The sequence below is a fragment of the Diaphorina citri genome, unplaced genomic scaffold, assembly GCF_000475195.1.
Source record: "Diaphorina citri unplaced genomic scaffold, Diaci psyllid genome assembly version 1.1 scaffold1031, whole genome shotgun sequence".
NCBI classification, from domain to species: Eukaryota; Metazoa; Arthropoda; class Insecta; order Hemiptera; family Psyllidae; genus Diaphorina; species Diaphorina citri.
The window spans coordinates 21,212-48,226 of NW_007378461.1; the positions used below are offsets into that span (position 1 = coordinate 21,212).

Sequence of the window (27,015 nt, forward strand, 5' to 3'; positions counted from 1 at the left end):
GAATCATAAAATGCTCATGTAATTTCTAAGTTAAGTTCCACGGAAAAGATGTAAAGAACAACACGAAATTTTAGAATAAATAATTTGGAATCATAAAATGCTCATGTAATTTCTAAGTTAAGTTCAAAGTACAATAACAATAATTGATCTATTTGGAGGAATAAAAAAATGAAGGAAAATTATACAGTTTGTCCTTTAGAAAAGACAAGGAATGAATGAATATGGGACGAATGAGATGGTATCGTATATTGGGTAGACATGTTGAGTAAGTGAGTGAGTTGTAAAAAAGAAATTTTCTTTTCAACGGACTCCTCAGTTCACAAGTCAAATCCCAACTCTCTGAAGATAATATAGGTACTCACACGGAGGTGAAGAGCGAGTCACATGTTTTATGATCTGACTCATTGACTGAGTAGTCTAATGAAAAGAGTAGTTCTTTTTTATAACTCTCCCACTCCTTACACATCTCTAATATTTGGGGGAGCCAAGAGACACGTATGAAATTATGCTGTAAAAGAACCTTTAAAAGAAATTCTTTGTTTCGCCATAATTCCCGAACCTAAGTCAAAAAATGTTTGGAGGTTGAACCAAGTCGGATTTTGATGAATTAGGTAAAAATGTTCAATGTCCAAAGAACATTTTTGTCATTTGCTCAATTGATTTAGGGCTCGAACGGGCCCTAATCTTTTTCTGAGTGGGTTCTACAGTTCAGCGAATCACTAGTAATATCGACAGGGCTTCACTTTCAAGGGCTTTCATAATTTTAATTCCGTATAATAATAAAGTTGTATAGGTATTTATATTTTTCTAAGTAATAGACATAAAACTCTGTAAAAAAGGAAACTATCTTTCAACTAAAATTTCCCCCCAATGCTGCAATGCTCAATCAAGCAATGGGGTGTAGCTGTAGGGTAGGTAGGTACCTACGTAGGTAATTGAGAGAAAAGAAATAATATTCTATTACGATTTCATTTGACTCATATCCCCAGGACCTCAAAGGTATAATTTTCAAGTCTAAAAGATTGATCGATAGGCGGTTTACCAAGGTTTTTAATTACGAGGAATTCATCCTCTATTTAGCGAAATTTTATTCACACCCTCACATTGAAGCATTAAACTCATTCAGCTTATGTGGGGCTGGCAAAATCCAGCAACACGGGATTGTCCAGATAGTCACCCGTCCGCATTCCAACCACGCAAAACGTTCATTAACCTGAGTAATTCGTTGGGGACCGGTGTATTGTATTGAACGTACTATCGCCGCTGGCTTCAAAAGATTGAAAGTCTTACATAATCCTGTAACCACGGAGAAAATGAGAGACCTTTAAAGGTGTGTCCAAACATGGTCGACCGGCGAGGTGAATCTCTGTTATCGAGGCAGTGTGGACGGTTCAGTCGACATCGATCGACGGCCGCGGTCATAATTTGGTTATTTTAGTAGCAAATCTCAAGTGTGGACACATATTGAGAATTTCTATAGTTCTATCATTCAACTTCCATTATCCATTATAATAACAGAATAACACCAAAACTTGAGTCAGTCTATGGATCTCTGCAGGAGCAAGGATTTTCTTACGAAATCATTTCATTCCTTCGATTCTTCCTCACTTTCCCAGGATCCATCTGGGATCCACTACGAAACACCTAAAATCTGAATTCAAATGTGCTCAATGAATTCGAAATGACCGTGACCACGAAGAAAATCAAAAATCAATTTTCAAGCGAAGTTGTTATTCACCCTAAGTCAAAAAAAGTTTGGAGGTTGAACCAAGTCGGATTTTGATGACTTAGGTAAAAATGTTCAATGTCCAAAGAACATTTTTGGCATTTGCTCAATTGATTTAGGGCTCGAACGGGCTTTTGAGGGCCCTTTTTCTGAGTGGGTTCTACAGTTCAGCGAATCACTAGTAATATTGACAGGGCTTCACTTTCAAGGGCTTTCATAATTTTAATTCCGTATAATAATAAAGTTGTATAGGTATTTATATTTTGAGGGCCCTTTTTCCGAGTGGGTTTTACAGTTCAGCAAATCACTAGTAATATTGACAGGGCTTCACTTTCAAGGGCTTTCATAATTTTAATTCCGTATAATAATAAAGTTGTATAGGTATTTATATTTTTCTAAGTAATAGGCATAGGCGGTTCTTGCCTAAATTTTTGGGGGGGCTTAATTTTGAAGGTACACCTTCAAAATTTTGATTTAGCTTTATGTAAAAAATGATTACCAACGTTCGCTAGCGAATACGGTACAACAAGAAGAAGAAGAAGAAGAAGAAGAAGAAGAAGAAGAAGAAAAAATTAAAAATATGGGTTATTTAAATTCTCTGAATGTCCCTTTGATTTGAGAGTAAACTCCATTGACTGGAATTTGAGCGATTTCGAATGTTCGTCTGTTTGTTTGTTGCATAATAACATTAATAACTCTCTGTCAGGTTTTGAAGGAAAACAGCACATAACAAATCGATTACTTGGGACCTCATTCAGCCCTGGGAGGATCAACATGGCCCAGCTGAAAACCGCCAAAAAACGGTCGAAATCCATCCAAAAGCGGTCAAAATACCGCCAAGCGCAGCACCTATCTTAACTAAACGTTTTAACATGGCCCTTTTTCTTAGCAAATCATACATTCCAAACTACCTATTAGGGAGAAAAAAAAAAACATTCCTTATCTTGGAGTGATTAACTATTAAGTAGTACAAAGTACATATTTATTAAATCATTTCTACCAAAAGACCAAGACATGGCCCTTTTTCTTAGCAAATCATACATTCCAAACTACCTATTAGGGAGAAAAAAAAAACATTCCTTATCTTGGAGTGATTAACTATTAAGTAGTACAAAGTACATATTTATTAAATCATTTCTACCAAAAGACCAAGTGTCGCTTAACAAAAATATCTACCTTCTTGCTGGACTTCTTCTTCTTGGGCGTGGTGATCAACTGGATGGGTGGCGTGATCAGATATTGGTTCAGCGTGGGCAGCCGCTCTTCGTCTCGCAAAGGCTCGTCCAGATTGATATCCAAGGCGCGATGAGGATCGCTCGTGTCGGCCCGTATGTCCGAACCTTCCCCATCCGATTCTTCTGCTCCCTCGGGCATTTCTCCTTTACCTGGAGGGAAAGATAATCACAAAATGTTTTATTTTCATTACAGAAGGGACCTAGATATATTTTTTCGTCCTTTTCCCGCAAGGATTATTGTGGGGGTCAATAAATGTTTTACTTTCATTACAGTCGAAACTGTTCCATTGCTAAAGAAATAGCAAAGGTTGAGTGCGAAGGGTATCCACACGTAAAATTTGTAGCCAAAACCATATGTCAGCCCAAAGAAATCACCCTAGTTCTTACCTCTATTGACCTGAATTTCAAAGGCCTGATTATTCCATTGCTAAAGAAATAGCAAAGGTTGAGTGCGAAGAGTATCCACTCGTAAAATTTGTAGCCAAAACCATATGTCAGCCCAAAGAAATCACCCTAGTTCTTACCTCTATTGACCTGAATTTCAAAGTTCCATTGCTAAAGAAATAGCAAAGGTTGAGTGCGAAGGGTATCCACTCGTAAAATTTGTAGCCAAAACCATATGTCAGCCCAAAGAAATCACCCTAGTTCTTACCTCTATTGACCTGAATTTCAAAGGCCTGATTGTCTTCCTCTTCTTCCTCCTCAGAACTTTCTTCGTGTCGCTTGGACTTCCTCTTCTTATGTTTCTTCTTCTTGCTGGAAGACTTTTCCTTCTTGTACAGATACTTATCCGACGGTATTAGACCTGAGAGACAAAGAGGATGCTTGGTAAATAAGAACTCATAAAAAAAACCTCTTTTTTTGTGGACTACATTACTTTCCTTCTTCCTATAGGATAAATAGGAATGAGGAAAGTTAAAAGCAATAAAATTGTAATAAGCACTAACTGTCCCAAATGTCGTTCCCCACTTAATACACTTCAACAAATTTCATGTCTTGGACTCGAACCACCAACCTCCAGATTACGAAGTTCAACGCGTTAAACACTACACTTGAGGTCGATTTACTTGAAAATATCCACTCCAAATTAATAAATAAAACAACCAACCTCAGTGGTGCAGTGGTTAGCACGGCGGACTTTGAAATTGGAGGTTGGTGGTTCGAGTCCAAGTCAAGTTATATTAAGCGGGGAACGACATTTGTGACAAGTATTTATGCTTAAGTGCGAACCCAGGGTGGGGGAGCTCGTCTTGAGTTCGACTCCCAGCGTGCCAGGTTTGGTCTGGTGCTTGAGGAGGGCACAAATGTGAACGGCCTGGCCTGTGCGGCCGTACAGGGAGGCCGTGCTGTCGATCTTCTCCATGACACCGAGGTGACATTGAGCGCAGATCTGATCCAGAACCTGGGAGAAACAGAAAAAGAGGGAGGGAGGAAGTTGAAAATAGTGTTTGAAAAAAAAGATCGAAAGAGCGTAACACCAGTAATACTTACCCTAAAATAAATTAATCCCAAGGGCAAGGTAAACCTAGATCCTAGGATTGTACCTGAAAGCATGTGATGTGTTCCAATCCACTCGACCTCAATAGGAAATTTTCCTAATGATACGTGTAGACTTTAGCTGTAGAGTAAAAAAAATCCACATATTTTCCTAGATATGTATTTTAATTTTACTATGGGGAAAAAGAGAGCAAAATTCAAGACAACAATGTAAATAAAAGACTGTCTGAAAATATAAAATAGCAAGCAGCTTACCTTATCCAGTTTCCAGGGAGTGACAATCTACATCAAAACCTTGTTCTTTAACACAACATACATAATGACGACTGCTGGTGGCGCTCAAATGGATTTACACATGCCGGGGGCTACACTTTGAGATTAAGCTTTATTCAGATGGGTTAAGCAAGGTCTATACTTTGGAACAAGATTGCTTAATCCCATTGGAGTGGGTTTAATCTTAAAGTATGGACCTTGAGTTAAGACTACAGTTTCTGTCCTCAATTGTCATTATTGGCTCCAAAAAAAATATATAAAAAAATGAAATAATAATAAATGAAAAAATATAAATAAATAAATAATAATATATGATTTAAAAAATGAATACAAAAAAAAAATAACTATCAGTATGGGATGTTTTTTTTCTAATGAGAGAGATCGACATTACAATAAGGTTTCAAAGGGCTTCCTTACCTGTGTGAAGGGTATTCCAGGAGAGACGGATAGAGAGGCCGAGTGTTTGTATTCGAGACTGCCACTGGACAGCAATTCAGTGTAAGAGAGTGAGCCACTCAGCTGGGCAGGATAAATGAAAGCCGTCACTGGAATCGAAAGCCAGAAGTCCAGCTTGTCCTCCGTACTGCCGTCCTTGTTCTGGATTAAAAAAAAGAAGGTGAATGCCGCTCATGTTTTGCCACTCATGTAACAACGAACATTATCCTTTGAGGATATTGTAACAGGGGAGAATGAAAAAGTGCGAAATCTCTCCATTAATTTCACTTTCATTCCTACCTACCGTTTTCTTTACCCTAAATTTAGTACTTATATTTCTCCACCTTCTCCGTTACCTACATTGAAGGTAAATGCCGCTCGTGTTTTGCCACTCATGTAACAACGAACATTATCCTTTGAGGATATTGTAACAGGGGAGAATGAAAAAGTGCGAAATCTTTCCATTAATTTCACTTTCATTCCTACCTACCGTTTTCTTTACCCTAAATTTAGTACTTATATTTCTCCACCTTCTCCGTTACCTACATGTTTATATTACTTATCACTTTTGAAAACACTTATGAGGGAATCAACTTCTCCGATAGTTTGGCATACTTTTCTTTAAATATTACAACCTTGATTACCCCCATAAAATTACGTCACATAAATTGCATATAGGTAAAAAAAACCAAGATTCGAACCCGCAGCCTCCCCAAACTCACCCTTCGGGAAGCGGCACTTTTTTCTGGGCTTTGGGAGCGACCGGATTCAGCTCGGCCTTGACAATGTCTGACTTCAGGACCCATGCAGAAGCGGAGGATCCCAGCCAACGGCCATCACTAACAACTCGACAATACCGATGTCACTACAATGTCTGACAAGAACCTTAAACTAAAGCACCGCACAAGCGGTTCCCAAGGTACATCATTTCCCCCCCCCCCCCCCCACAATTCAGCTCGCCACAAAACAAGGCACCTATGTCTCGTGCCAGATCAGCAGGGCTGGCTCGGTTCTGAGCCAGATCTTCCTGAACTATCTTCACCAGGGCTAGAGTGGAACTGGCCCGCTCCTGGACTTCCAGGTCGGAAGAGGAGACCAGATCGGGCAGTTTGTTGATGAGAAGGTCACACGCCTGAAGAAATAAAAATATTAAGTTAGTACGACGGATAACGTCATGATATATGTATTTTATGATTTCTGAAGAAGCGAGTTCACCTTCTTGCGAATGTCTAGCCTCTAAAAAAAATAATAATAATAAACCGTCAGTTTTGGTATTGTAATGTGTTTTATAAGCAAATGTGGTGTTACTTTGTACAATGTACATATATGTACTTTCATAATCTAGCAAACTCTTTTGTTTCGATAGTATTTTGAAGAATTTCTACGTAGGTATGTACTACGTATACCTAAGTGATCAAAGGTAATACCGAAAAATCGACTGTTGAACATTTTTAGTAAATGCAGCAAAATTTTCAGAGTCAATTGACTCTTGAGTAGATCTACTAGCTACTAGGCCTTTGTGGGCAAGTTGAAGAGAAAACTTCTGTAGAAGTATTAAGTATAATAGGTATGTAGAACTGAGGAAAGATAAATAATTGAAGAACTACCTCTAAACGAGGCAGAAATCGATAAAAAAATAGATCTCTAAAATCCTGAAACAAAAGAGTTTGCCGGGTTTATACTACATTGGGAGGCACACTTGGTACTGGTGATACTTGGTCTGGTGATAGAGTACCAACCTCAGGATTAGTTCTATCAGAGGCTGAGATAGCTTACGTCCTAGTCGTGGCTCTACAAGAGTGAAGGCACCAAACTGGAAAAACGAACACCAGACAAATCTTCAATCATGTAAGTTTATGTCGCTTTGTCGCAAGTCGAAAATTTTGATACTTTCTCAAACAATTTTGATTACCTCACACATAAGCCACGTTATGCTTAGTATACAATTACTTACCAATCTCTTATAGTATGTACTTAGTACTAGTAAGTAATATCTTTTCATTGATTATTCCAAACCACTAAAACATCTGAAATACTTCATTAAAATCTCATAAAGGTGGGGGAAAGGACACAATCAAATTTGTCACAACCTTCCAAAGCTTGGAAGAGGAAAAAATCAACCAGAAATACCTAAAGAGAGAGAAAAAAATCAACTTCAAAGTGATTACATTTGCTTTCACGACCTTTGGGGTAAATGCAGAAGCAAAAACGCCTTGTAAGCGCTAGGCCGCGGGTTCGATTCCCGCCCGGGGAGGATTTTATCCTGAGTACCAACCTCAGGATTAGTTCTATCAGAGGCTGAGATAGCTTACGTCCTAGTCGTGGCTCTACAAGAGTGAAGGCATATATTGCACAAAATGTTTAATGTTGCTAGATTCTGGTCTAGGCGTTTTTCGGGAGATGCGGAAAATGTTCAACATTATATGCCTTATTTAAACATTTTAAACTGTCGGCTAAGACTTGACAGATTGACTGTTGTTGTACTATCGGCTAAGACTAACAGTTTGCCTGTTGAAAGATGAATCACAAACCACAGTATTTCTAGCGGGCAATATGGTCTCAACTAGTTTCAAGCTCAGAAGATCACTTAAGCCAGTGTTTCACTTACGCCAGTGTTTCTAACGGGACGATATGGAACTAGTCTCAAGCTCAGAGGATCCAATGGTCTATTTCGCCTCACGGTCACGAAGTCAAGCTCGCGACTACTCGGCTTATTTCGTTCATCAGATGCGAGCCCAGGGTGGGGGAGCTCGTCTTGAGTTCGACTCCCAGCGTGCCAGGTTTGGCCTGGTGCTTAAGGAGGGCACAAATGTGAACGGCCTGGCCTGTGCGGCCGTATAGGGAGGCCGTGCTGTCGATCTTCTCCATGACACCGAGGTGACATTGAGCGCAGATCTGATCCAGAACCTGGGAGAAACAGAAAAAGATACATGGAAATGGACACAGCATCTGAAGAAGATATCAATGATGAACATTCTGAACCTATGAATAACACTAAGAACTGCAAGTCTGCAAAGAGAAATATTCAACACTCCCGAGGACATGGAAATGGACACAGCATCTGAAGAAGATATCAATGATGAACATTCTGAACCTATGAATAACACTAAGAACTGCAAGTCTGCAAATGACAGCTCCGGTATAAATATGGAAGATCCCAAAAATATGTCTGAAAAGAATATGGGATCCAGTGGTAAGTAATCAAATTGTGTAATGATTGCAAAAATTACTCAGAATCCAATAAATCACTTCACAACAAATCAAACAAAAACGATAGGTAATCATAATACATATGTATTTCAATCTGGTATTTGCCAGCAGACAAAAGCTTGAAATGGGAATATTTCTCAGTCAAGTTATCTCCAAAACCTTTCTATTAACCTCGATTTTTCTTGCAGTTTACCCCGGAGCGTGCACGCCTCTTCACTATTTCATGTCGGTGGCAAACAGGATTCAAACCCAGCTCTGCAATATAGTCGACAACGATTGCCTGCCAGCGGACAAAAGCTTGAAATGGGAATATTTCTCAGTCAAGTTATCTGCAAAACCTTTCTATTAACCTCGATTTTTCTTGCAGTTTACCCCGGAGCGTGTACGCCTCTTCACTATTTCATGTCGGTGGCAAACAGGATTCAAACCCAGCTCTGCAATATTGTCGACAACGATTGCTTATTTGAGAAAATACTACGCGCAGTAGATACAAACAATAAAGCGGACGAAACAAGACAAGAGTACGACATTGATATCGAGCAGTACATTAGTGATATTGTTGATGACGACGAAGAAATAGAGGTAAGAATAGAGCAAGGGACAGAAATAATAGAGGTAAGAATAGAAGAAGGGACCTAGATATATTTTTTCGTCCTTTTCCCGCAAGGATTATTGTGGGGGTCAATAAAAAACACCCCAAACTAAAGTGACTCTTATAATAGACTTACTCTTAAAAAAAGGCGTTACATGTAAATACTTATAATATTGTCAATAAAACCATTTACATTTACAAATTAAAGGCAAATATTTTTAGTATAGTAGTAAATTTGGGAGCCTCTAAAAACCCGGAGGCCCCTCCCACCGCGGGGCCATACGCCAGTTATACAATTTAAGGACCTTTCCTTTTTCAGGATACATCGCTCGCTGGTAATCCCTTTGATTACTATGTCACAAAAGATCTAACCAGGTCGCAGTGACCAAGGGCGTTTATTAAAGCCGATGGCCCTACCTTTACCAATACCAATCCCTTACGGATGTTGGAGACCAGCTTGGTAAGTTTGATTTTGTTTACAGCTATGCGGAACAATTCAATATTCTATACGTAAACACCTACCTACAGAGCAAGAATTTGAGGAAACATTTTGTGAAATTTTACTAGAGCTTACCATTCCATAGAGCAGATCCAAGGCTCGCAGTCGTATACTTTCATCCTTATCATCCAGGCATTGCATGATAAGATCTCGGTGACTTTGCACAGACTTGGGATGAGTCTTCAATATTTTCGACATGGCCAGCAATCCCAGGTATTTCACTGAAACAAACAACACACTCCGTAAGAGGACGGGATAGAAACCCAGCAGAACCGAGAACGAACATTATCGTATCAAAGCAATAGTCCTGAACAAAAAATGGACGCGGCACACAAGGGATCAAGGAGGGACTGCCTTAACTTTCTTTTAAGTCAGCTCCCATGGCGTAGTGGTCACTGCGCTCGCCTTGCACGCGGGAGACCCGGGTTCGATTCCCGGCGGGGTCAAGAAATCTAATCCCTTACGTATGTTGGAGATCAGCTTGGTAAGTTTGATTTTGTTTACAGCTATGCGGAACAATTCAATATTCTATAAGTAAGCACCTACCTACAGAGCAAGAATTTGAGGAAATATTTTGTGAAATTTTACTAAAGCTTACCATTCCATAGAGCAGATCCAAGGCTCGCAGTCGTATACTTTCATCCTTATCATCCAGACATTGCATGATAAGATCTCGGTGACTTTGCACAGACTTGGGATGAGTCTTCAATATTTTCGACATGGCCAGCAATCCCAGGTATTTCACTGAAACAAACAACACACTCCGTAAGAGGACGGAATAGAAACCCAGGAGAGCCGAGAACGAACATTATCGTATCAGTGCAATAGTCCTGAACAAAAAATGGACGCGGCACACAAGGGATCAAGGAGAGACTGCCTTAACTTTCTTTTAATTGGCAGGGTTCTCCTGGAGGAGCTCTTCCACCCAACCAAAGGTCAATAAATTAGTTATGAGAAGGTCATTTAGGTATATTAAGTTCAAAATAATTTCTTTTATTCTACAAAGTGTAAACTCACAATTTTGATCCGAATCTTCAATGAGGATGCGTAGCTTCTGCACACGAGAACCGAGAACGAACATTATCGTATCAGTGATATAGTCCTGAACAAAAAATGGACGCGGCACACAAGGGATCAAGGAGAGACTGCCCTGGAGGAGCTCTTCCACCCAACCAAAGGTCAATAAATTAGTTATGAGAAGGTCATTTAGGTATATCAAGTTCAAAATAATTTCTTTTATTCTACAAAGTGTAAACTCACAATTTTGATCCGAATCTTCAATGAGGATGCGTAGCTTCTGCACACACAACTGGATAGACGCACTGTGGTTGGGCATACCGGACGAAATGGATATTAAAACTGAAAAAGAAAACAACACATGGTTAATATTTATGCCGTTTTACATACGTCGAAAAATGGCCTGATCAAGTCCTTTACATTTGTAAACAACAACATACCTCGGTGGCATGGAAGTCAAGACGCTCACCTGGTAAAAACGAGGGCGCTGGTTCAATCAGAGCTGAGTCATGGAATTTTATCCTCATTAATTGATCATTTGACCACATAATTACAGAGCTCTAAGGGCTAGATGGTAGATAAAAACTGACTTTAAACTTGCCAAGTGGTTACCTTCCCAATCCAAAATCCACTAAGCGAATTTCCCATCATAACATTTTACTTCATATTCATACTCATCCCTTATAGTCCGAGAAAATCCCCCTTGAGTATAAATAAAGGCACTTACCAGCTATCACAGTATTTATACATTCGTATAGGAGGGACATAGCGGAAGTGCTGAAACCAATGAAAAAAACAAACCAAGTCAATACATTGGGACTCATGCCTTTAATTTAAATAAATATGTAGTCATAAAAACTCCAATACAACGGAGATGGATACCAACAATGAAGACATTTGGAGTACCTATTCAATATTCATCCAAATCAATCTAATAATAAAATTATTTAAAAAAAAAAAAAAAAAAAAAAAAAAAAAACTGACTTTAAACTTGCCAAGTGGTTACCTTCCCAATCCAAAATCCACTAAGCGAATTTCCCATCATAACATTTTACTTCATATTCTTTCTTTTAATTGGCAGGGTTCTCCTGGAGGAGCTCATCCACCCAACCAGAGGCCAATAAATTAGTTATGAGAAGGTCATTTAGGTATATCAAGTTCAAAATAATTTCTTTTATTCTACAAAGTGTAAACTCACAATTTTGATCCGAATCTTCAATGAGGATGCGTAGCTTCTGCACACACAACTGGATAGACGCACTGTGGTTGGGCATCCCGGACGAAATTGATATTAAAACTGAAAAAGAAAACAACACATGGTTAATATTTATGCCGTTTTACATACCTCGAAAAATGGCCTCATCAAGTCCTTTACATTTGTAAACAACAACATACCTCGGTGGCATGGAAGTCAAGACGCTCACCTGGTAAAAACGAAGGCGCTGGTTCAATCAGAGCTGAGTCATGGAATTTTATCCTCATTAATTGATCATTTGACCACATAATTACAGAGCTCTAAGGGCTAGATGGTAGATAAAAACTGACTTTAAACTTGCCAAGTGGTTACCTTCCCAATCCAAAATCCACTAAGCGAATTTCCCATCATAACATTTTACTTCATATTAACCCCCAAACTAATGTGACTCTTATAATAGACTTACTCTTAAAAAAAAGGCGTTACATGTAAATACTTATAATATTGTCAATAAAACCATTTACAAATTAAAGGCAAATATTTTTGGTATAGTAGTACATTTGGGAGCCTCTAAAAACCCGGAGGCCCCTCCCACCGCGGGGCCATACACCAGTTATACAATTTAAGGACCTTTCCTTTTTCAGGATACATCGCTTGCTGCCAGCAACGAATTGTTCCAAGGCAGTCAACCGTTCAGTCCTTCAGTCCCGGATGGTAAAAGCAAGGACCTGTTCAAGCAGCAACTCCTCCGTGATTTCTACCACCTGCTAGGAGCGTTCGACAAGTCTTGGAAGGAGGACTTTCTCAACTGCTACGTGGGTAAGATTGCCTCCTTGGAGGACAGGGTAAAAGCGATGATCCTGTGTCCTCAAATGGAGAAATTCTATCTATACAAGTGCAAGATGGTGCTGGATAGTGTCCGAATAAATCCTGGTGTCCCTTTAGCTCCGTTGGAGAGGATTTATGATCAGCTGGGTACGTATTACTACTCGTATGTATGTAGGCTTTTTGTGTATGGAGTTAAGCCATTAGATAGGAATAGTTCCTGTCTTAAGGGGGAGAAAGGACTGGTCAGTAACATCGCCTAGTGGTTACCTTCCAGTGAAGAGTCTTATTATCATAAAATTCATAGCACCTAGTTTTAACAAGAATGCTCAGCTCAGTAATAATACTTTCCTTCCTATCATAGGTAGGATAAGGACAGTAAAAAATGTTTTCTCATCAGAAAAAACTGACTATGGCACGGTATCTTTCCTTCCAGAGGAGGCATTACAGTACACAGAGAAATCCACGCTACCACTCAATAAGAAAGAAGTTGCAAGAGAAATACTACAAACCCGAAACTACTACGCAGAGGAAAGAAAACGTCTGCTTCAAATATTCCCGGAACTCGAGCCCTTTGTGAAAACCATACAACATGTCGAACGTAAGCATTTTCATTTTAACGGTAACAACAATAAAATAACCTATCTGTCCTGTTAAAGCGGAACAAAATAACCATAAATACACAAGGTACGAAGTCCACTACATCTCTGAGGCTGGCATTCGGCTAAGGCATTTTTAAGGGAGAAAAAATATTACATTATTACATATCTAATACCCGTAAAACAATAAACTTCGAAATATGAGACCTTGGTTAGACTGCGGGGGTAAACTCACTTTTAAGTCCTATTCCAGCAAGATAAACAATCTTATTTGGTGGTAGTAATTATTTATGTTTTAAACTTCTCGTTCCAGTTGAGATGTCCAGACTTGACGGTTTCTGCCCTACAGATGATCATAATGGTGACGATGATACGCAAAGCTACAATAAAGCACAACCAGAACAATTTCCACCCAACTTGGACAAACTACAACTTATACCAGGTAACTGAGGTAACAAAAGCCAATCGAAAAGAGAAAACTTTTCTTACTCAAAAAAGATGGCAATAACTTGACATTTCAATAACAGAACCCTGAGGGTTAGGTCATAGGAAATGCCTCAAGCCCGGTACACATACTAAACCATGTCTGCCACCTTGATCCTCTGGTCTGGTCTTTCGATGTTATATGTGTATGCGATATTTGCGCAAAATTCAGGCCTTGACGAGTGAAATTTGCGCAAGTTCAAACACCAATTTGGGAGCCATGCGTGTACCGTGCTTTAAGAATCAACCTCATCTCGTTAACCTTTTACGTAGGAATCGACCTTTTATTAATAATATTTTCCCAATTGCAACTCCTCCATTCAGCCAGCCTCGTTAGCTTGGAGATAGCGGCGCGCCTGCCTTGTACGCGCCAGGTCCCACCCGGGGCGAACTTTATCTGTCCAACAGTCGAAACGTGTGAGCGTGAGTGGCCGGCATTAGGAAAAATGATTCTGATTGATTCATCCTCAACAGATAAGGTTCGTTCTCAGAACGGCTGGCTTTCTCCTATCCTGTCCTCCTCCTCTCTTCGATTTCGGGACGATAAGATCTCCATTGTTACAGTTCTCTCTATCAAACTTGTAGAAAAAAAAAAATCGATTCAATTCAATAGGTAAATACCTTATTCATTTGTTCTTCAGTAGGCTCAGGTTGTCTAGGCTTGTTCTCAATGTCTGTCTTAATGAAGATATCCTGACTATCCTCATTGTCGTTATCTTCCTCGCTGGAAGAGGAGGGAGGATCATTGATCCATTCGTCCAGGTTCAGACTGAAAAAATCAGGAAAATGAATATACATAAATTATTTATTAGTGTTTAAAAAAAAAGTTGATAATTGTATCAAATCCCCATTTTGTGGCGCAATAAAGAAAGAGGTTGATATCCAGATATAATCCACTTTTCTTTATATTACTTATCACTTTTGAAAACACTTATGAGGGAATCAACTTCTCCGATAGTTCGGCATACTTTTCTTTAAATATTCCAACCTCGAGTACCCCCATAAAATTACGTCACATAAATTGCATATAGGTAAAAAAAAATCACTCCATCCAAGATTCGAACCCGCAGCCTCCCCAAACTCACCCTTCGGGAAGCGGCACTTTTTTCTGGGCTTTGGGAGCGACCGGATTCAGCTCGATTTATCCTATCCCTGATTTCTTCAATCCTAACAGGGCACTACAAGGAGAGCTCTTTGCCAGGATTACACACAGATGCCACACATCCCAGTAGTTATACGAATTACAAGTGTACGCTACGCCACAACACAGACAGCATGGAGACGGGGGAACATCAACAGCTGAGCGGGGATGTGCAGCTGTTTTTCCGCCAGTACGAAAACTTGTACAATACTCGACGAGACACGGACACAAGTAAGTAGATTTCAATTGGAATTTTTCTCGTGTTCATTACGAATGTTTATAACAATTTTCGTTGTGCGATCCATATACAAAACTGAAGTCAAAAAAATAATGTATGCTCATTGTTCAAAATATGTACACCAAGTATGGTAACAATATTGTACTTAATTAGGGGAAAGGGTGCAATAGTCCTACATTCTGGACTCCGCACACAGGAATTGCGTTAAAAGTCCCCCCATTTCAATTTCCCATATACAAAACTGAAGTCAAAAAAATAATGTATGTCAAAAAAATAATGTTCAAAATATGTACACCAAGTATGGTAACAATGTTGTACTTAATTAGGGGAAAGGGTGCAATAGTCCTACATTCTGGGGGAAAATCTTTTTATATTTACTTGTCACAATGCGAAATAAATGAATTTAAATATTTCAGATGACCCAACTGCCTGGTTGGCTCCAATTTCAATTTAATGTAATTAAGGGGAAAATCTTTTTATATTTACTTGTCACAATGCGAAATAAATGAATTTAAATATTTCAGATGACCCAACTGCCTGGTTGGCTCCAGAAGACACCAAAAACGTCCGAAGTCACCTAACCAGCACTAGACCCAATCCAATGGACGAACCGAATATGCTGCCCCATGAGGCAGCTCTACCAACTGCTGGCCAGGGCCCTTGTCTAACCCATGGGAGCATTAGTGGTGAAGGCACCAAATATGGGGCCAAGTGTCACCCATCCAAAGTGGTGGGACACAAATATTTCGGCCCTTGTCGGCCAGATTTGTTGAAGAGGAAAAGCAAATACTCGGCCAAGTCACTTGTCAACAAGAGGAAAATATCCAAGGACAAGAAAATTCCGTACAAAATTTTAACCAGAGGTATTCCTTGCTTTTTTTTTAAGAGGTTTGAAAGAGGGAACTGTAACTGTTAAGATCTATCGTCCGCAGTCAACCATCGTGAGGACTTGTGCTTGGTCTTTAAAAGCAGAGAAAACCCTTTGAGGAACTGCCAGCTTGCTGGGCTGGTTAGGGTTAGCTGTTCTCCTCCCTGTTTATAGTCCCACAGTATAGTCAGGACGAGCCAGCCAATTTAACATGGCTAGAGCTAGAGACCATCACCCCGGTGTATAGCAGATACAAAAAGACATCTTTTCTTTATCTTTACAACAGTAGAGAGATCTGCAATTTCAATTTTCATTTATTTGGCATAATAAACAGGTACACACAATACATAATAATGGGTTTTACGAGACACTATCCTTTGAAACTTTTGATGAGTTCCTCCGGCAAACATTTTCCCCAGGATATCCAAATGGGCAAAACAGCCTGAGAATCAGAAGCAAACTCCCTCTTTCCCAATAATTTTCTTTTTCTTGTGGTGCACTATGCGACTATCCCTCACGGATGGGTGATCTATCGTCCCGAAATCGAAGAGAGGAAGACAGGATAGGACAAAGCCAGCCGTTCCGTTATCGGTTCAGGATAGCTTGGAAGGTGGCGCGCCTGCCTTGTAAGCGCTGATCTAAGTCACGGGGTTTGATTCCCGCTCGAGACGAACTTTATCCTAAGTAAATAGGTAGATAAGGTTCGTTATCGAAACGAACCTTGGCTTTCTCCTATCCTTCCTTCTCTCTTCGGAACGATAAGACCTTCGTTATTCCCTTGTTACAATTCCCTTTACCACAATAAACATTTCAGGAAAAACACTGGAGGACTTCATTTACGAAACCAATCACGCCAAACCAGTGCGAGCTCTGGGCGATCCCAGCACGACCCGACGCAATGTGAACCGAAATTCCCAACACCGAACCACCTCCAGTAGTCTCAGCATTAAATACGTCTCAAATGATAGTAAATACGCTTCAAATGAGAGAAAATACGCTTCAGACGAACGTAAATACGCCCCACATGAGAGTAAATACACAGCAAATGATTCTAAATACGCTTCAAACGAGAGAAAATACGGTTCAGACGAACGTAAATACGCTTCTAGTGATAGTGAATTAGTTTCAAATGATCAATATTTATCTGACGACTACCCATATATGGAATACGATGGTTCATTCATCCCACGTGACAAATACGTCTCAAATGAGAGCCAATATGCGTTGAGAGGAAATAAATACGTCCCAAGTAAATACGCTTCAAACGATCTACAATACGTCGCTAGTGACAAATACATCGCAAATGATGAATACGACTCAAGTTCTCAGCATATACAAAGAAAATACGCCTCCATTGATCACAAACACCATGAGAACCAATTTGCCGCTCTTTCTACAAGCCATCAGTACACATTCATCCCACGTGACAAATACGTCTCAAATGAGAGCCAGTATGCGTTGAGAGGAAATAAATACGTCCCAAGTAAATACGCTTCAAACGATCTACAATATTTCGCTAGTGACAAATACATCGCAAATGATGAATACGACTCAAATTCTCAGCATATACAAAGAAAATACGCCTCCATTGATCACAAACCCCATGAGAACCAATTTGCCGCTCTTTCTACAAGCCATCAGTACAAGTCCTTGTCTTGTAACAAGCTGGAAAGTAAGAAAGACCTGTTCTCAACCACATGTAAGAGGACTCTGTTCAGAATTTCCCAATCCTGTGTCAACACGAGATTGACTACCGAAAACAGCCACCAAGGTTCCAGAGGTAACGTCTTTGAAAACAATAGATTTTTTTGGGGCAGCTACATAAATCTTGAACCTACATGGTCACGTCTCCGTTAAAATGTCAAAGTAATTTATGGTTTCTAAAAAATTGCCAAAATTTAAGCTCCACCTAAAGATTTTTTTTGGGCAGCTACATAAATCTTGAACCTCCGTTACATGGTCACGTCTCCGTTAAAATGTCAAAGTAATTTATGGTTTCTAAAAAATTGCCAAAATTTAAGCTCCACCTAAATTCAATTTTTTAGGGCTGTCTCTCAAATTTGTACCTCTCTAAATCAATTTATGATCTTTAAAATTGCGATATCCAATCAAATATGACGGTAAGAGTAAGAAATTATTATTGTTATTACCTATTATTTTTATTGAAAATCCAATCAGTTTAACGAAGAAATTATAATTGAATTTCCAGGGGTCCAAACAAAATGCCTCGCTTCCACAAGTGAGCACTGCCCGAGGTCGGAAGAAGCAGAAAGACATTCCAATCGAACACAGAGCAGAGAACATTGTGCTGAACAGGAAATATACGAGTACTGTCCTCAGAATAACTACAGCAAAGGTAAATGTGTTAGGAAAAGCCATGTAGAAAAGAAACGAAAGTTCAAATTAAATTAAATTGATCCCAAGGGCAAGGAAAACCTAGACCCTTGACAAATGGAGTGTGCCTGAAGGCATGTGATTTGTTCCAATCCACTCAACCCCGTTATAGTTATAGCCGGATCCCAAGGGTAAGGAAAACCTAGACCCTTGACAAATGGAGTGTGCCTGAAGGCATGTGATTTGTTCCAATCCACTCAACCCCGTTATAGTTATAGCCGTTATAAGTCAGTGTAACCAAAGAACTCTAAGAAAGATCCTAAGATTTCCGAGTTCTTTTATCATGTTTAGATTGATTATTTTTTAACAGCCCCATTTTTACTCTTTTCCAACAATAGATTTGTTTATTTAATCAAGTGAATTTGTTTATCTTCTTATTTTGATAGCCGTTATAAGTAAGTGTAACCAAAGAACTCTAAGAAAGATCCTAAGATTTCCGAGTTCTTTCATCATGTTTAGATCGATTATTTTTAACAGCCCCATTTTTACTCTTTTCCAACAATAGATTTGTTTATTTAATCAAGTGAATTTGTTTATGTTCTTATTTTAGTATTCGACCTTTTTTTTTTTTTTTTTCATGCCCCGTTATAGTTATAGCCGTTATAAGTAAGTGTAACCAAAGAACTCTAAGAAAGATCCTAAGATTTCCGAGTTCTTTTATCATGTTTAGAGTGATTATTTTTTAACAGCCCCATTTTTACTCTTTTCCAACAATAGATTTGTTTATTTAATCAAGTGAATTTGTTTATCTTCTTATTTTAGTATTCGACTTTTTTTTTTCATGGCAGTTCGACGCACCTCCAACAAGATCAACAAGGACGTCACCCTAGACTGGCTCTTCCGATTTAAAACACACAAGTCTGGAAGCCGTACCGATTCCTCAGGCAAAACTGAGTCTCATCACTACTCACATAGCATTCAAGATCCGCCGAAATCACACCCCTACCCTACCACTCAGACATTACAGGTTGGTACCTAGCTTGGTTGCTTAGGCCAGCCACTCACTATCAGGTATCAGGTAGACCTGACAGGCGGACCTTTTCAGCCGTAAATGTCAGGTCTACCTGATAGTGAGTGGCTGGCCTTAGCAGTCGATATTTCACTTGGTAATGTAAATGAGATCGCGGGTTCAAATCCCATTCAAGTCATGGTATTTTATTTCCAAGTGTTTAAAAAATACGATAGCTTGGAACTAGCCTAGTTAGCTAGGAAGGTGGCCTGCCTTGTAAGCGTTAGGTCGTGGGTTCGATTATTCAGCTTAACTCATAGTCAAAAAGTGAGCCTGAGGTGTAGGGGCAAAAAGCTCTAAGCCTGAGGTGTAGGGGCAAAGATGGGTTAAGCTTGTACGAATCTACATGGGTTCAATTCTCGCCCGGGGCAAACTTTAAAGAGATAAGTTTCTTTCTCGAAACGGTTGGCTTTCTCCTATCCTCTCCTTCTCTCTCCGGTTTCGACACCATAAGATCTCTGTTACATCCCTTTCTCAAAACTCTTCGGAAAAAAAGATAAATCTTTGATTTCGTTCGTTCACGTTCCAGTCTCATCATACAACGTTACTATCCCAGCTGACGACCGTGCATCACTCCCGACGTACTACCTCGCACAACTCGCTGCACAAAAGCGACAAAATGAAGCGCGCCCTCAATCTCGCCTATTCCAGCGAAACTCTGGACAAGGGTTTCAATTTCGTCTCAGTCCGCGAAACGCTGAAGCGATTTCGAATCTACCGACATCGGAGCCGATTTTAGGGCTGTTTGCCCCTACACCTAAGCCTTAGAGTGGGTTAACAGGCGAATCTTAGGACACTCGAGGCAGAATAAAGCAGAAGAGAATAGAATATACATACCTTGTTTATCCTGCCGAAACAAGACCAAAAAATGCCGTTGCCCCGGCATCAGCAGTCTAAACAAGGTCTTGTACTTAAATCTGATAGGATAATAAAACAGGTCGATTTAGGATAGTATTTGACAGGATGAAAAGGCAGAGTATTCCAAGGAAAATCAAGGAAACAAAACATAGAGGTTTAGGGCTGTTTGCCCCTACACCTAAGCCTCAGAGTGGGTTAACAGGCGAATCTTAGGACACCCGAGGCAGAATAAAGCAAAAGAGAATAGAATATACATACCTTGTTTATCCTGCCGAAACAAGACCAAAAAGTGCCGTTGCCCCGGCATCGGCAGTCTAAACAAGGTCTTGTACTTAAACTATCAGATAATAAAACAGGTCGATTTAGGATAGTATTTGACAGGATGAAAAGGCAGAGTATTCCAAGGAAAATCAAGGAAACAAAACATGGAGGAGACTACAAACTACAAACCTGTGTATCAAATTGGTTAGGGGTTCTATGAGCTTTTTACCGAGGCGGGGTTCTAATGGGGTCAAAGCGCCAAACTGAAAACAAGAAAACCACAAAACTCAGAATTTCAGTACCAAGTGTCCCCCATTCATAATCTAGCAAACTCTTTTGTTTCGATAGTATTTTGAAGAATTTCTACTTAGGTATGTACTACGTATACCTAAAGTGATCAAAGGTAATAATACTGAAAAATCCACTGTTGGACATTTTTAGTAAATGCAGCAAAATTTTCAGAGTCAATTGACTCTTGAGTAGATCTACTAGGTCTTTGTGGGCAAGTTGAAGAGAAAACTTCTGTAGAAGTATTAAGTATAATAGGTATGTATCTGTGAGGAAAGATAAATAATTGAAGAACTACCTCTAAACGAGGCAGAAATCGATAAAAAAATAGATCTCTAAAATCCTGAAACAAAAGAGTTTGCCGGGTTTATACTACATACATTGGGAGGCACACTTGGTATTGGAGATACTTGGTCTGGTGATAGAGTACCAACCTCAGGATTAGTTCTATCAGAGGCTGAGATAGCTTACGTCCTAGTCGTGGCTCTACAAGCTTGGTCTGGTGATAGAGTACCAACCTCAGGATTAGTTCTATCAGAGGCTGAGATAGCTTACGTCCTAGTCGTGGCTCTACAAGAGTGAAGGCACCAAACTGGAAAAACGAACACCAGACAAATCTTCAATCATGTAAGTTTATGTCGCTTTGTCGCAAGTCGAAAATTTTGATACTTTCTCAAACAATTTTGATTACCTCACACATAAGCCACGTTATGCTTAGTATACAATTACTTACCAATCTCTTATAGTATGTACTTAGTACTAGTAAGTAATATCTTTTCATTGATTATTCCAAACCACTAAAACATCTGAAATACTTCATTAAAATCTCATAAAGGTGGGGGAAAGGACACAATCAAATTTGTCACAACCTTCCAAAGCTTGGAAGAGGAAAAAATCAATCAGAAATAATATGTAGAACATTCAATTATTTATCTTTCCTCACAGATCTTTAAAACTACCTCTAAACGAGGCAGAAATCGATAAAAAAAAAAAGATCTCTAAAATCCTGAAACAAAAGAGTTTGCCGGGTTTATACTACATTGGGAGGCACACTTGGTACTGGTGATAGAGTACCAACCTCAGGATTAGTTCTATCAGAGGCTGAGATAGCTTACGTCCTAGTCGTGGCTCTACAAGAGTGAAGGCACCAAACTGGAAAAACGAACACCAGACAAATCTTCAATCATGTAAGTTTATGTCGCTTTGTCGCAAGTCGAAAATTTTGATACTTTCTCAAACAATTTTGATTACCTCACACATAAGCCACGTTATGCTTAGTATACAATTACTTACCAATCTCTTATAGTATGTACTTAGTACTAGTAAGTAATATCTTTTCATTGATTATTCCAAACCACTAAAACATCTGAAATACTTCATTAAAATCTCATAAAGGTGGGGGAAAGGACACAATCAAATTTGTCACAACCTTCCAAAGCTTGGAAGAGGAAAAAATCAATCAGAAATAAAGAGAGAGAAAAAAAATCAACTTCAAAGTGATTACATTTGCTTCCACGACCTTTGGGGTAAATGCAGAAGCAAAAACGCCTTGTAAGCGCTAGGCCGCGGGTTCGATTCCCGCCCGGGGAGGATTTTATCCTGAAGGGACAAGGTTCGTTTTCGGAAAGGCTGGTTTTCTCCTATCCTGTCTTCCTTTTCTCTTCGATTTCGGGACGATAAGACCCTAGCAGTTACAGTTCCCTCTATAAAACCTCTTCAAAAATCAGCAAAAATCTAGAGCAGCATACCAGTTTGATGATTTTGATGAGCATCCAGTTATTGGATGATGTTGTCATCAACTTGAAGAAGACAGGAGCCAAACTCAGGTAGTTCTTGGGATTTTTCCTCGCCAGTTCACACACAACGTTCACAGCGGCTGATTGAACTCCTGAGAAGATAGAATAGATTAATTAGGAATTAAGTTAAATGGTTACTTAAATCCAAGATTAATCCTTGATTAATGTCAATCCAGAGACATAAAAAAGGCGCTAGGCGATTCGTTTCTGAGTTAAATTTACCAATATCGTATCATGGTAGGTGTATCACTAATTTAATGAAACCTTATAATTGAGATCTCGTATAAACAAAGGTTAATCTAAAGGGTAAGGTAAACAAAGGGTAAGGTTAATCTCAAAAATAAACAACAAGCTCTTTCTGAAAGGATTTTTTTCAATTGAAACTTTGTACCTTTCATTTCTCAAGCAGCAAAAAAGTCATGAAGTGTGTCAACTTTTGATACCTAAGAATGCAAAGAGCAAAGTTTGGAGTGACAAGTCCTTTCAGAAATGGGCCCCTGATTCTTAATTTCTTACCAGAATCTGGATCTTCCAGTTTCTCTTTCAGTCTTGGAAAGGCAGGTCTTAGGGCATCGGGAAATTTCAGGAATACCTTGTACATCATTAGGACAGCTTTTTTTCTCAGATAGGGTTTTGTAGATGTCAGCTGTAATATGTGAAAACAAAACATATATGAAGTACCTAGGTAATTTAGAAAAAAAAAAATAAATAAAAAAGTAACTTTACAATCACTATAGAACTTTGCAATTTTATAAGTCAGAGAATTGTAAAAAGTGAGTTATACACAAGGGTTAAGTACTCTTTTCAGTGGACTACTCAGTCAATGACTCAGATCCTAAAACATGTAACTCACTCTTCAACTCCCTATGAGTATAGAGAGTAAGGATCCAACTCATTGACCGAGTGGTCCAAGGGTAGTTCTTGTTTCTTATGCCTCACTCCCTAAGAGTGTGGAAACCTTGTAAGCTTAAACAATGCATATCTTTGTGTTAGAATAAACATACCAGCATCATGATATCATTGGCCAGATCTCGGGCGAGGTCAGTGCTTGTAAAACAGGCAAGAGCTGACAAGGCAAGTCCTGCATCATACTGGTTCTGGGCATTCAAATCTTTGCGTATCATGTTAGTGGTGAGCATCAGTAGCTGAAATGAGAGCACAGATAAGATTTCAAGAAATCCTTTGTGGAGGGAAAAAAGTTCTCTGAAGGATTTTTTAAAAAAAATGTAGGTACCTACTTAATTGAAAGTAGGTAGGCACACCTTTGATCTGCATAGGAACAATATTGATCAGGATACTCCAACACATTCAAAGTAACTTCTTGATAACACTCTTACCTCTGTGTCTGCATGGAAGCATTGAGAAGATGCCAGATATCCAATCCTCTTATATGTAAACTTGGATGAGCTCATGACTTCAATAATATTGAATCCTGCCCAGCTCACATCATAGCCCAACATTTGAAGCTGTGGAAGACAAGAAATTAATTAGCCATATGGTTTATGGTTATATTTAGATTTTTTCAGCATCTGGCAATGACAAAACTTTTATGTAGTACCTACTTACAAACTTAATTTCCCTCAGAAACTACAGCTATCCAGCTAAAGAACACCATCCACCAAATGATTGATTCCGTGACTGGCTGTTGCGGGGCCCACTCAGCCTCGTGAGGAAAATGATCAGCATATGGCAATGACAAAACTTTTATGTAGTACCTACTTACAAACTTAATTTCCCTCAGAAACTACAGCTATCCAGCTAAAGAATACCATCCATCAACCTGCTAATGAGCTATTGAAATACAGAAATTAAGCCCAAATTTTTAGAAAAATTATGACAGCTCAAAGATGGAGTTGTCAAAGCTGCTACATGCAGACACCACTGTAAAGCAAGATAAAACAATCTGAGGTTGATTTCATATAGCATCAATTTAATCAATCTTCTCCACCCATATAAATACTCACATAGGTCAATTTAGCAACAGCTGTAGCTTTGACTGAAATGTTGTCTTGCCTCAACTCTTGTTTGATTTCTTCAATACATTGTGCTATGAATTTAGCCTGTAACAGATTTATTTCATTTTTTCAAAACAGTAAGAAGGTTATCTGACAATAATGTTGTCATGATGCACAGGTAGGTGTTAACAGGAGAAAAAAAAAGACATTGTTTTTGTATTCTCTCCAAATTTACTTGGTATAGTATTACATAATAGTCACCTGCATTACAAGTGACTCTTGAAGTTAATTTCAAGTTCAAATAAGTACTCAAAGGAAAGTACATTATTTTGTCCCTACCAAAGGGGTCAGTCTATCAAGTTAAATTAGTGTGTAGGTACTTCTGTATGTGGTTTAGTCAGTAGTATGAGAAGGTACTATCTTATCTCAGCAAATACCTAGGATGAATTCTATGTAGATATGAATAACTTCACTGTTTCATTATCAACACACTCACCAATACAGAAGCTTCTCACACAGCTCTGTACAGAGATAAGACACAATATGGGTTACACTTTGTGATCTTTGAATTATATTGAGCATTCATTTTTGTCAAAACAGTAAGAAGGTTATCTGACAATAATGTTATCATGATGCACCGGTAGTTGTCAACAGGAGAAAAAAAAAGACATTGTTTTTGTATTCTCCCCAAATTTACTTGGTATAGTATTACATAATAGTCACCTGCATTACAAGTGACTCTTGAAGTTAATTTCAAGTTCAAATAAGTACTCAAAGGAAAGTACATTATTTTGTCCCTACCAAAGGGGTCAGTCTATCAAGTTAAATTAGTGTGTAGGTACTTCTGTATGTGGTTTAGTCAGTAGTATGACAAAGGGGTCACTCTATCAAGTTAAATTAGTGTGTAGGTACTTCTGTATGTGGTTTAGTCAGTAACTAGTATGAGAAGGTACTATCTTATCTCAGCAAATACCTAGGATGAGTTCTATGTAGATATGAATAGCTTCCCTGTTTCATCATCAACACACTAACCAATACAGAAGCTTCTCACACAGCTCTGTACAGAGATAAGACACAATATGGGTTACACTTTGTGATCTTTGAATGGTACTTCTGTATGTGGTTTAGTCAGTAGTATGAGAAGGTACTATCTTATCTCAGCAAATACCTAGGATGAGTTCTATGTAGATATGAATAGCTTCACTGTTTCATTATCAACACACTAACCAATACAGAAGCTTCTCACACAGCTCTGTACAGAGATAAGACACAGTATGGGTTACACTTTGTGATCTTTGAATTATATTGAGCATTTCATCCAAAATGTTTGGAAAGCAACCCTAACATTTCTTACCTCATTATCCTTGTTATTCCGAATACCTCTCACCAAGTCTGTTAGATTCTTGTCGAACATTCTTTCTAAATTTCCTCTAACTTACTGTTTCATTATCAACACACTAACCAATACAGAAGCTTCTCACACAGCTCTGTACAGAGATAAGACACAATATGGGTTACACTTTGTGATCTTTGAATATTATATTGAGCATTTCATCCAAAATGTTTGGAAAGCAACCCTAACATATCTTACCTCATTATCCTTGTTATTCCGAATACCTCTCACCAAGTCTGTTAGATTCTTGTCGAACATTCTTTCTAAATTTCCTCTAACTTTTTTTAAGGCCATTTTACTGCCAGTATACAAAATATGAAGTTGAAGTGACCAGTATCACAAACTTTCAGAGTAAAGTTTTCACAAGAAGCTCCTTGACAAATGAGGCACTTGGAGTTGTAGAATTTACTTGACTCATTGCACTAGATGATACATATCACTGAGTTATAAGACTGAATTCCAAATGGTCTCCCCTCAGTTTAAGCGACCAATATGACCAATATCGGTGATAAATAAAAATACCGCTACTCTTATCAGTATCACCATTTTTCTCAAAAATTTGCAGATCTCAAATCAAAATTCAAAAACATATGTTACGACGTGTTTGTTTTCTTTCTGATTTTTTAATTTACTTGACTCATTGCACTAGATGATATCACTGAGTTATAAGACTGATTCCAAATGGTCTCCCCTCAGTTTTATCGACCAATATCGGTGATAAAACTAAAAATACCGCTACTCTTATCAGTTATCACCATTTTTCTCAAAAATTTGCAGATTTACTTGACTCATTGCACTAGATGATATCACTGAGTTATAAGACTGATTCCAAATGGTCCCCCCTCAGTTTAAGCGACCAATATCGGTGATAAAACTAAAAATACCGCTACTCTTATCAGTTATCACCATTTTTCTCAAAAATTTGCAGATCTCAAATCAAAATTCAAAAACATATGTTACGACGTGTTTGTTTTCTTTCTGATTTTTTTCGTGACGTCATAGAGGGATAAATCACACAGGCGGGGAGAAAAAGGGGGAAAGTGGGATTTTCGGGCGGTCAAAAATGGGCTTCACTTTTCTCTCCCAGTGATCGAGTGATCATTACCTCCTTGGAACTGATAATACGTGGTTGCGCGCGCATTTTCAAGTTTTTTAGGGGTGTTTCTCTCCCAGTGATCGAGTGATCATTACCTCCTTGGAACTGATAATACGTGGTTGCGCGCGCATT

At 38.8% G+C, this 27,015-nt stretch overlaps 2 protein-coding genes and 4 long non-coding RNA genes across 6 annotated transcripts; 2 read left to right on the top strand and 4 right to left on the bottom strand.

Moving 5' to 3' along the window:
- The first annotated feature begins 1,738 nt into the window (after positions 1-1,738).
- LOC113469321 lies at positions 1,739-2,307 on the top strand. Its single transcript, XR_003392773.1, has 2 exons — positions 1,739-1,978; positions 2,108-2,307. It is a non-coding gene; the product is annotated as an uncharacterized LOC113469321 (long non-coding RNA).
- Positions 2,308-2,811: 504 nt separating this feature from the next.
- Positions 2,812-26,333, bottom strand: LOC103513824 (AP-3 complex subunit delta-1). Its single transcript, XM_026826917.1, has 18 exons — positions 25,986-26,333; positions 24,404-24,499; positions 23,777-23,905; positions 23,444-23,584; positions 22,956-23,085; positions 22,392-22,531; positions 20,545-20,618; positions 11,212-11,261; positions 10,728-10,826; positions 9,543-9,688; positions 7,873-8,073; positions 6,866-6,979; positions 6,116-6,298; positions 5,889-5,932; positions 5,149-5,314; positions 4,192-4,363; positions 3,614-3,766; positions 2,812-3,111 (listed from the first exon to the last, which is right to left on the bottom strand). The coding sequence occupies exons 1-18, from the start codon at positions 26,079-26,081 to the stop codon at positions 2,864-2,866; spliced, it is 2,382 nt and encodes a 793-aa protein (XP_026682718.1). The 5' UTR covers positions 26,082-26,333; the 3' UTR covers positions 2,812-2,863.
- On the bottom strand, positions 4,194-5,499 carry LOC113469319. The gene is made up of 2 exons (XR_003392771.1): positions 5,149-5,499; positions 4,194-4,363 (listed from the first exon to the last, which is right to left on the bottom strand). It is a non-coding gene; the product is annotated as an uncharacterized LOC113469319 (long non-coding RNA).
- Positions 8,188-9,062, top strand: LOC113469318. The gene is made up of 3 exons (XM_026826923.1): positions 8,188-8,359; positions 8,744-8,958; positions 8,992-9,062. Exons 1-3 carry the CDS (start codon positions 8,209-8,211, stop codon positions 9,013-9,015), a joined length of 390 nt encoding a protein of 129 aa, XP_026682724.1. The 5' UTR covers positions 8,188-8,208; the 3' UTR covers positions 9,016-9,062.
- Positions 10,095-10,529, bottom strand: LOC108252946. The gene is made up of 2 exons (XR_001809630.2): positions 10,485-10,529; positions 10,095-10,211 (listed from the first exon to the last, which is right to left on the bottom strand). It is a non-coding gene; the product is annotated as an uncharacterized LOC108252946 (long non-coding RNA).
- Positions 14,216-14,725, bottom strand: LOC113469320. The gene is made up of 2 exons (XR_003392772.1): positions 14,672-14,725; positions 14,216-14,355 (listed from the first exon to the last, which is right to left on the bottom strand). It is a non-coding gene; the product is annotated as an uncharacterized LOC113469320 (long non-coding RNA).
- Positions 26,334-27,015: the final 682 nt, after the last annotated feature.

Coding starts and splice junctions, on each gene's coding strand:
- LOC113469318 (XM_026826923.1), top strand. CDS start 8,209: ATGGAAATGGACACAGCATCTGAAGAAGATATCAATGATGAACATTCT. Junction 8,360..8,743: donor AAAGAATATGGGATCCAGTG/GTAAGTAATCAA, acceptor TTTTTCTTGCAG/TTTACCCCGGAGCGTGTACG. Junction 8,959..8,991: donor ATGACGACGAAGAAATAGAG/GTAAGAATAGAG, acceptor GAAATAATAGAG/GTAAGAATAGAAGAAGGGAC.
- LOC103513824 (XM_026826917.1), bottom strand. CDS start 26,081: ATGGCCTTAAAAAAAGTTAGAGGAAATTTAGAAAGAATGTTCGACAAG. Junction 23,585..23,776: donor GCTTCCATGCAGACACAGAG/GTAAGAGTGTTA, acceptor CTCTCATTTCAG/CTACTGATGCTCACCACTAA. Junction 5,933..6,115: donor TGTTTTGTGGCGAGCTGAAT/TGTGGGGGGGGG, acceptor GCCGAGCTGAAT/CCGGTCGCTCCCAAAGCCCA.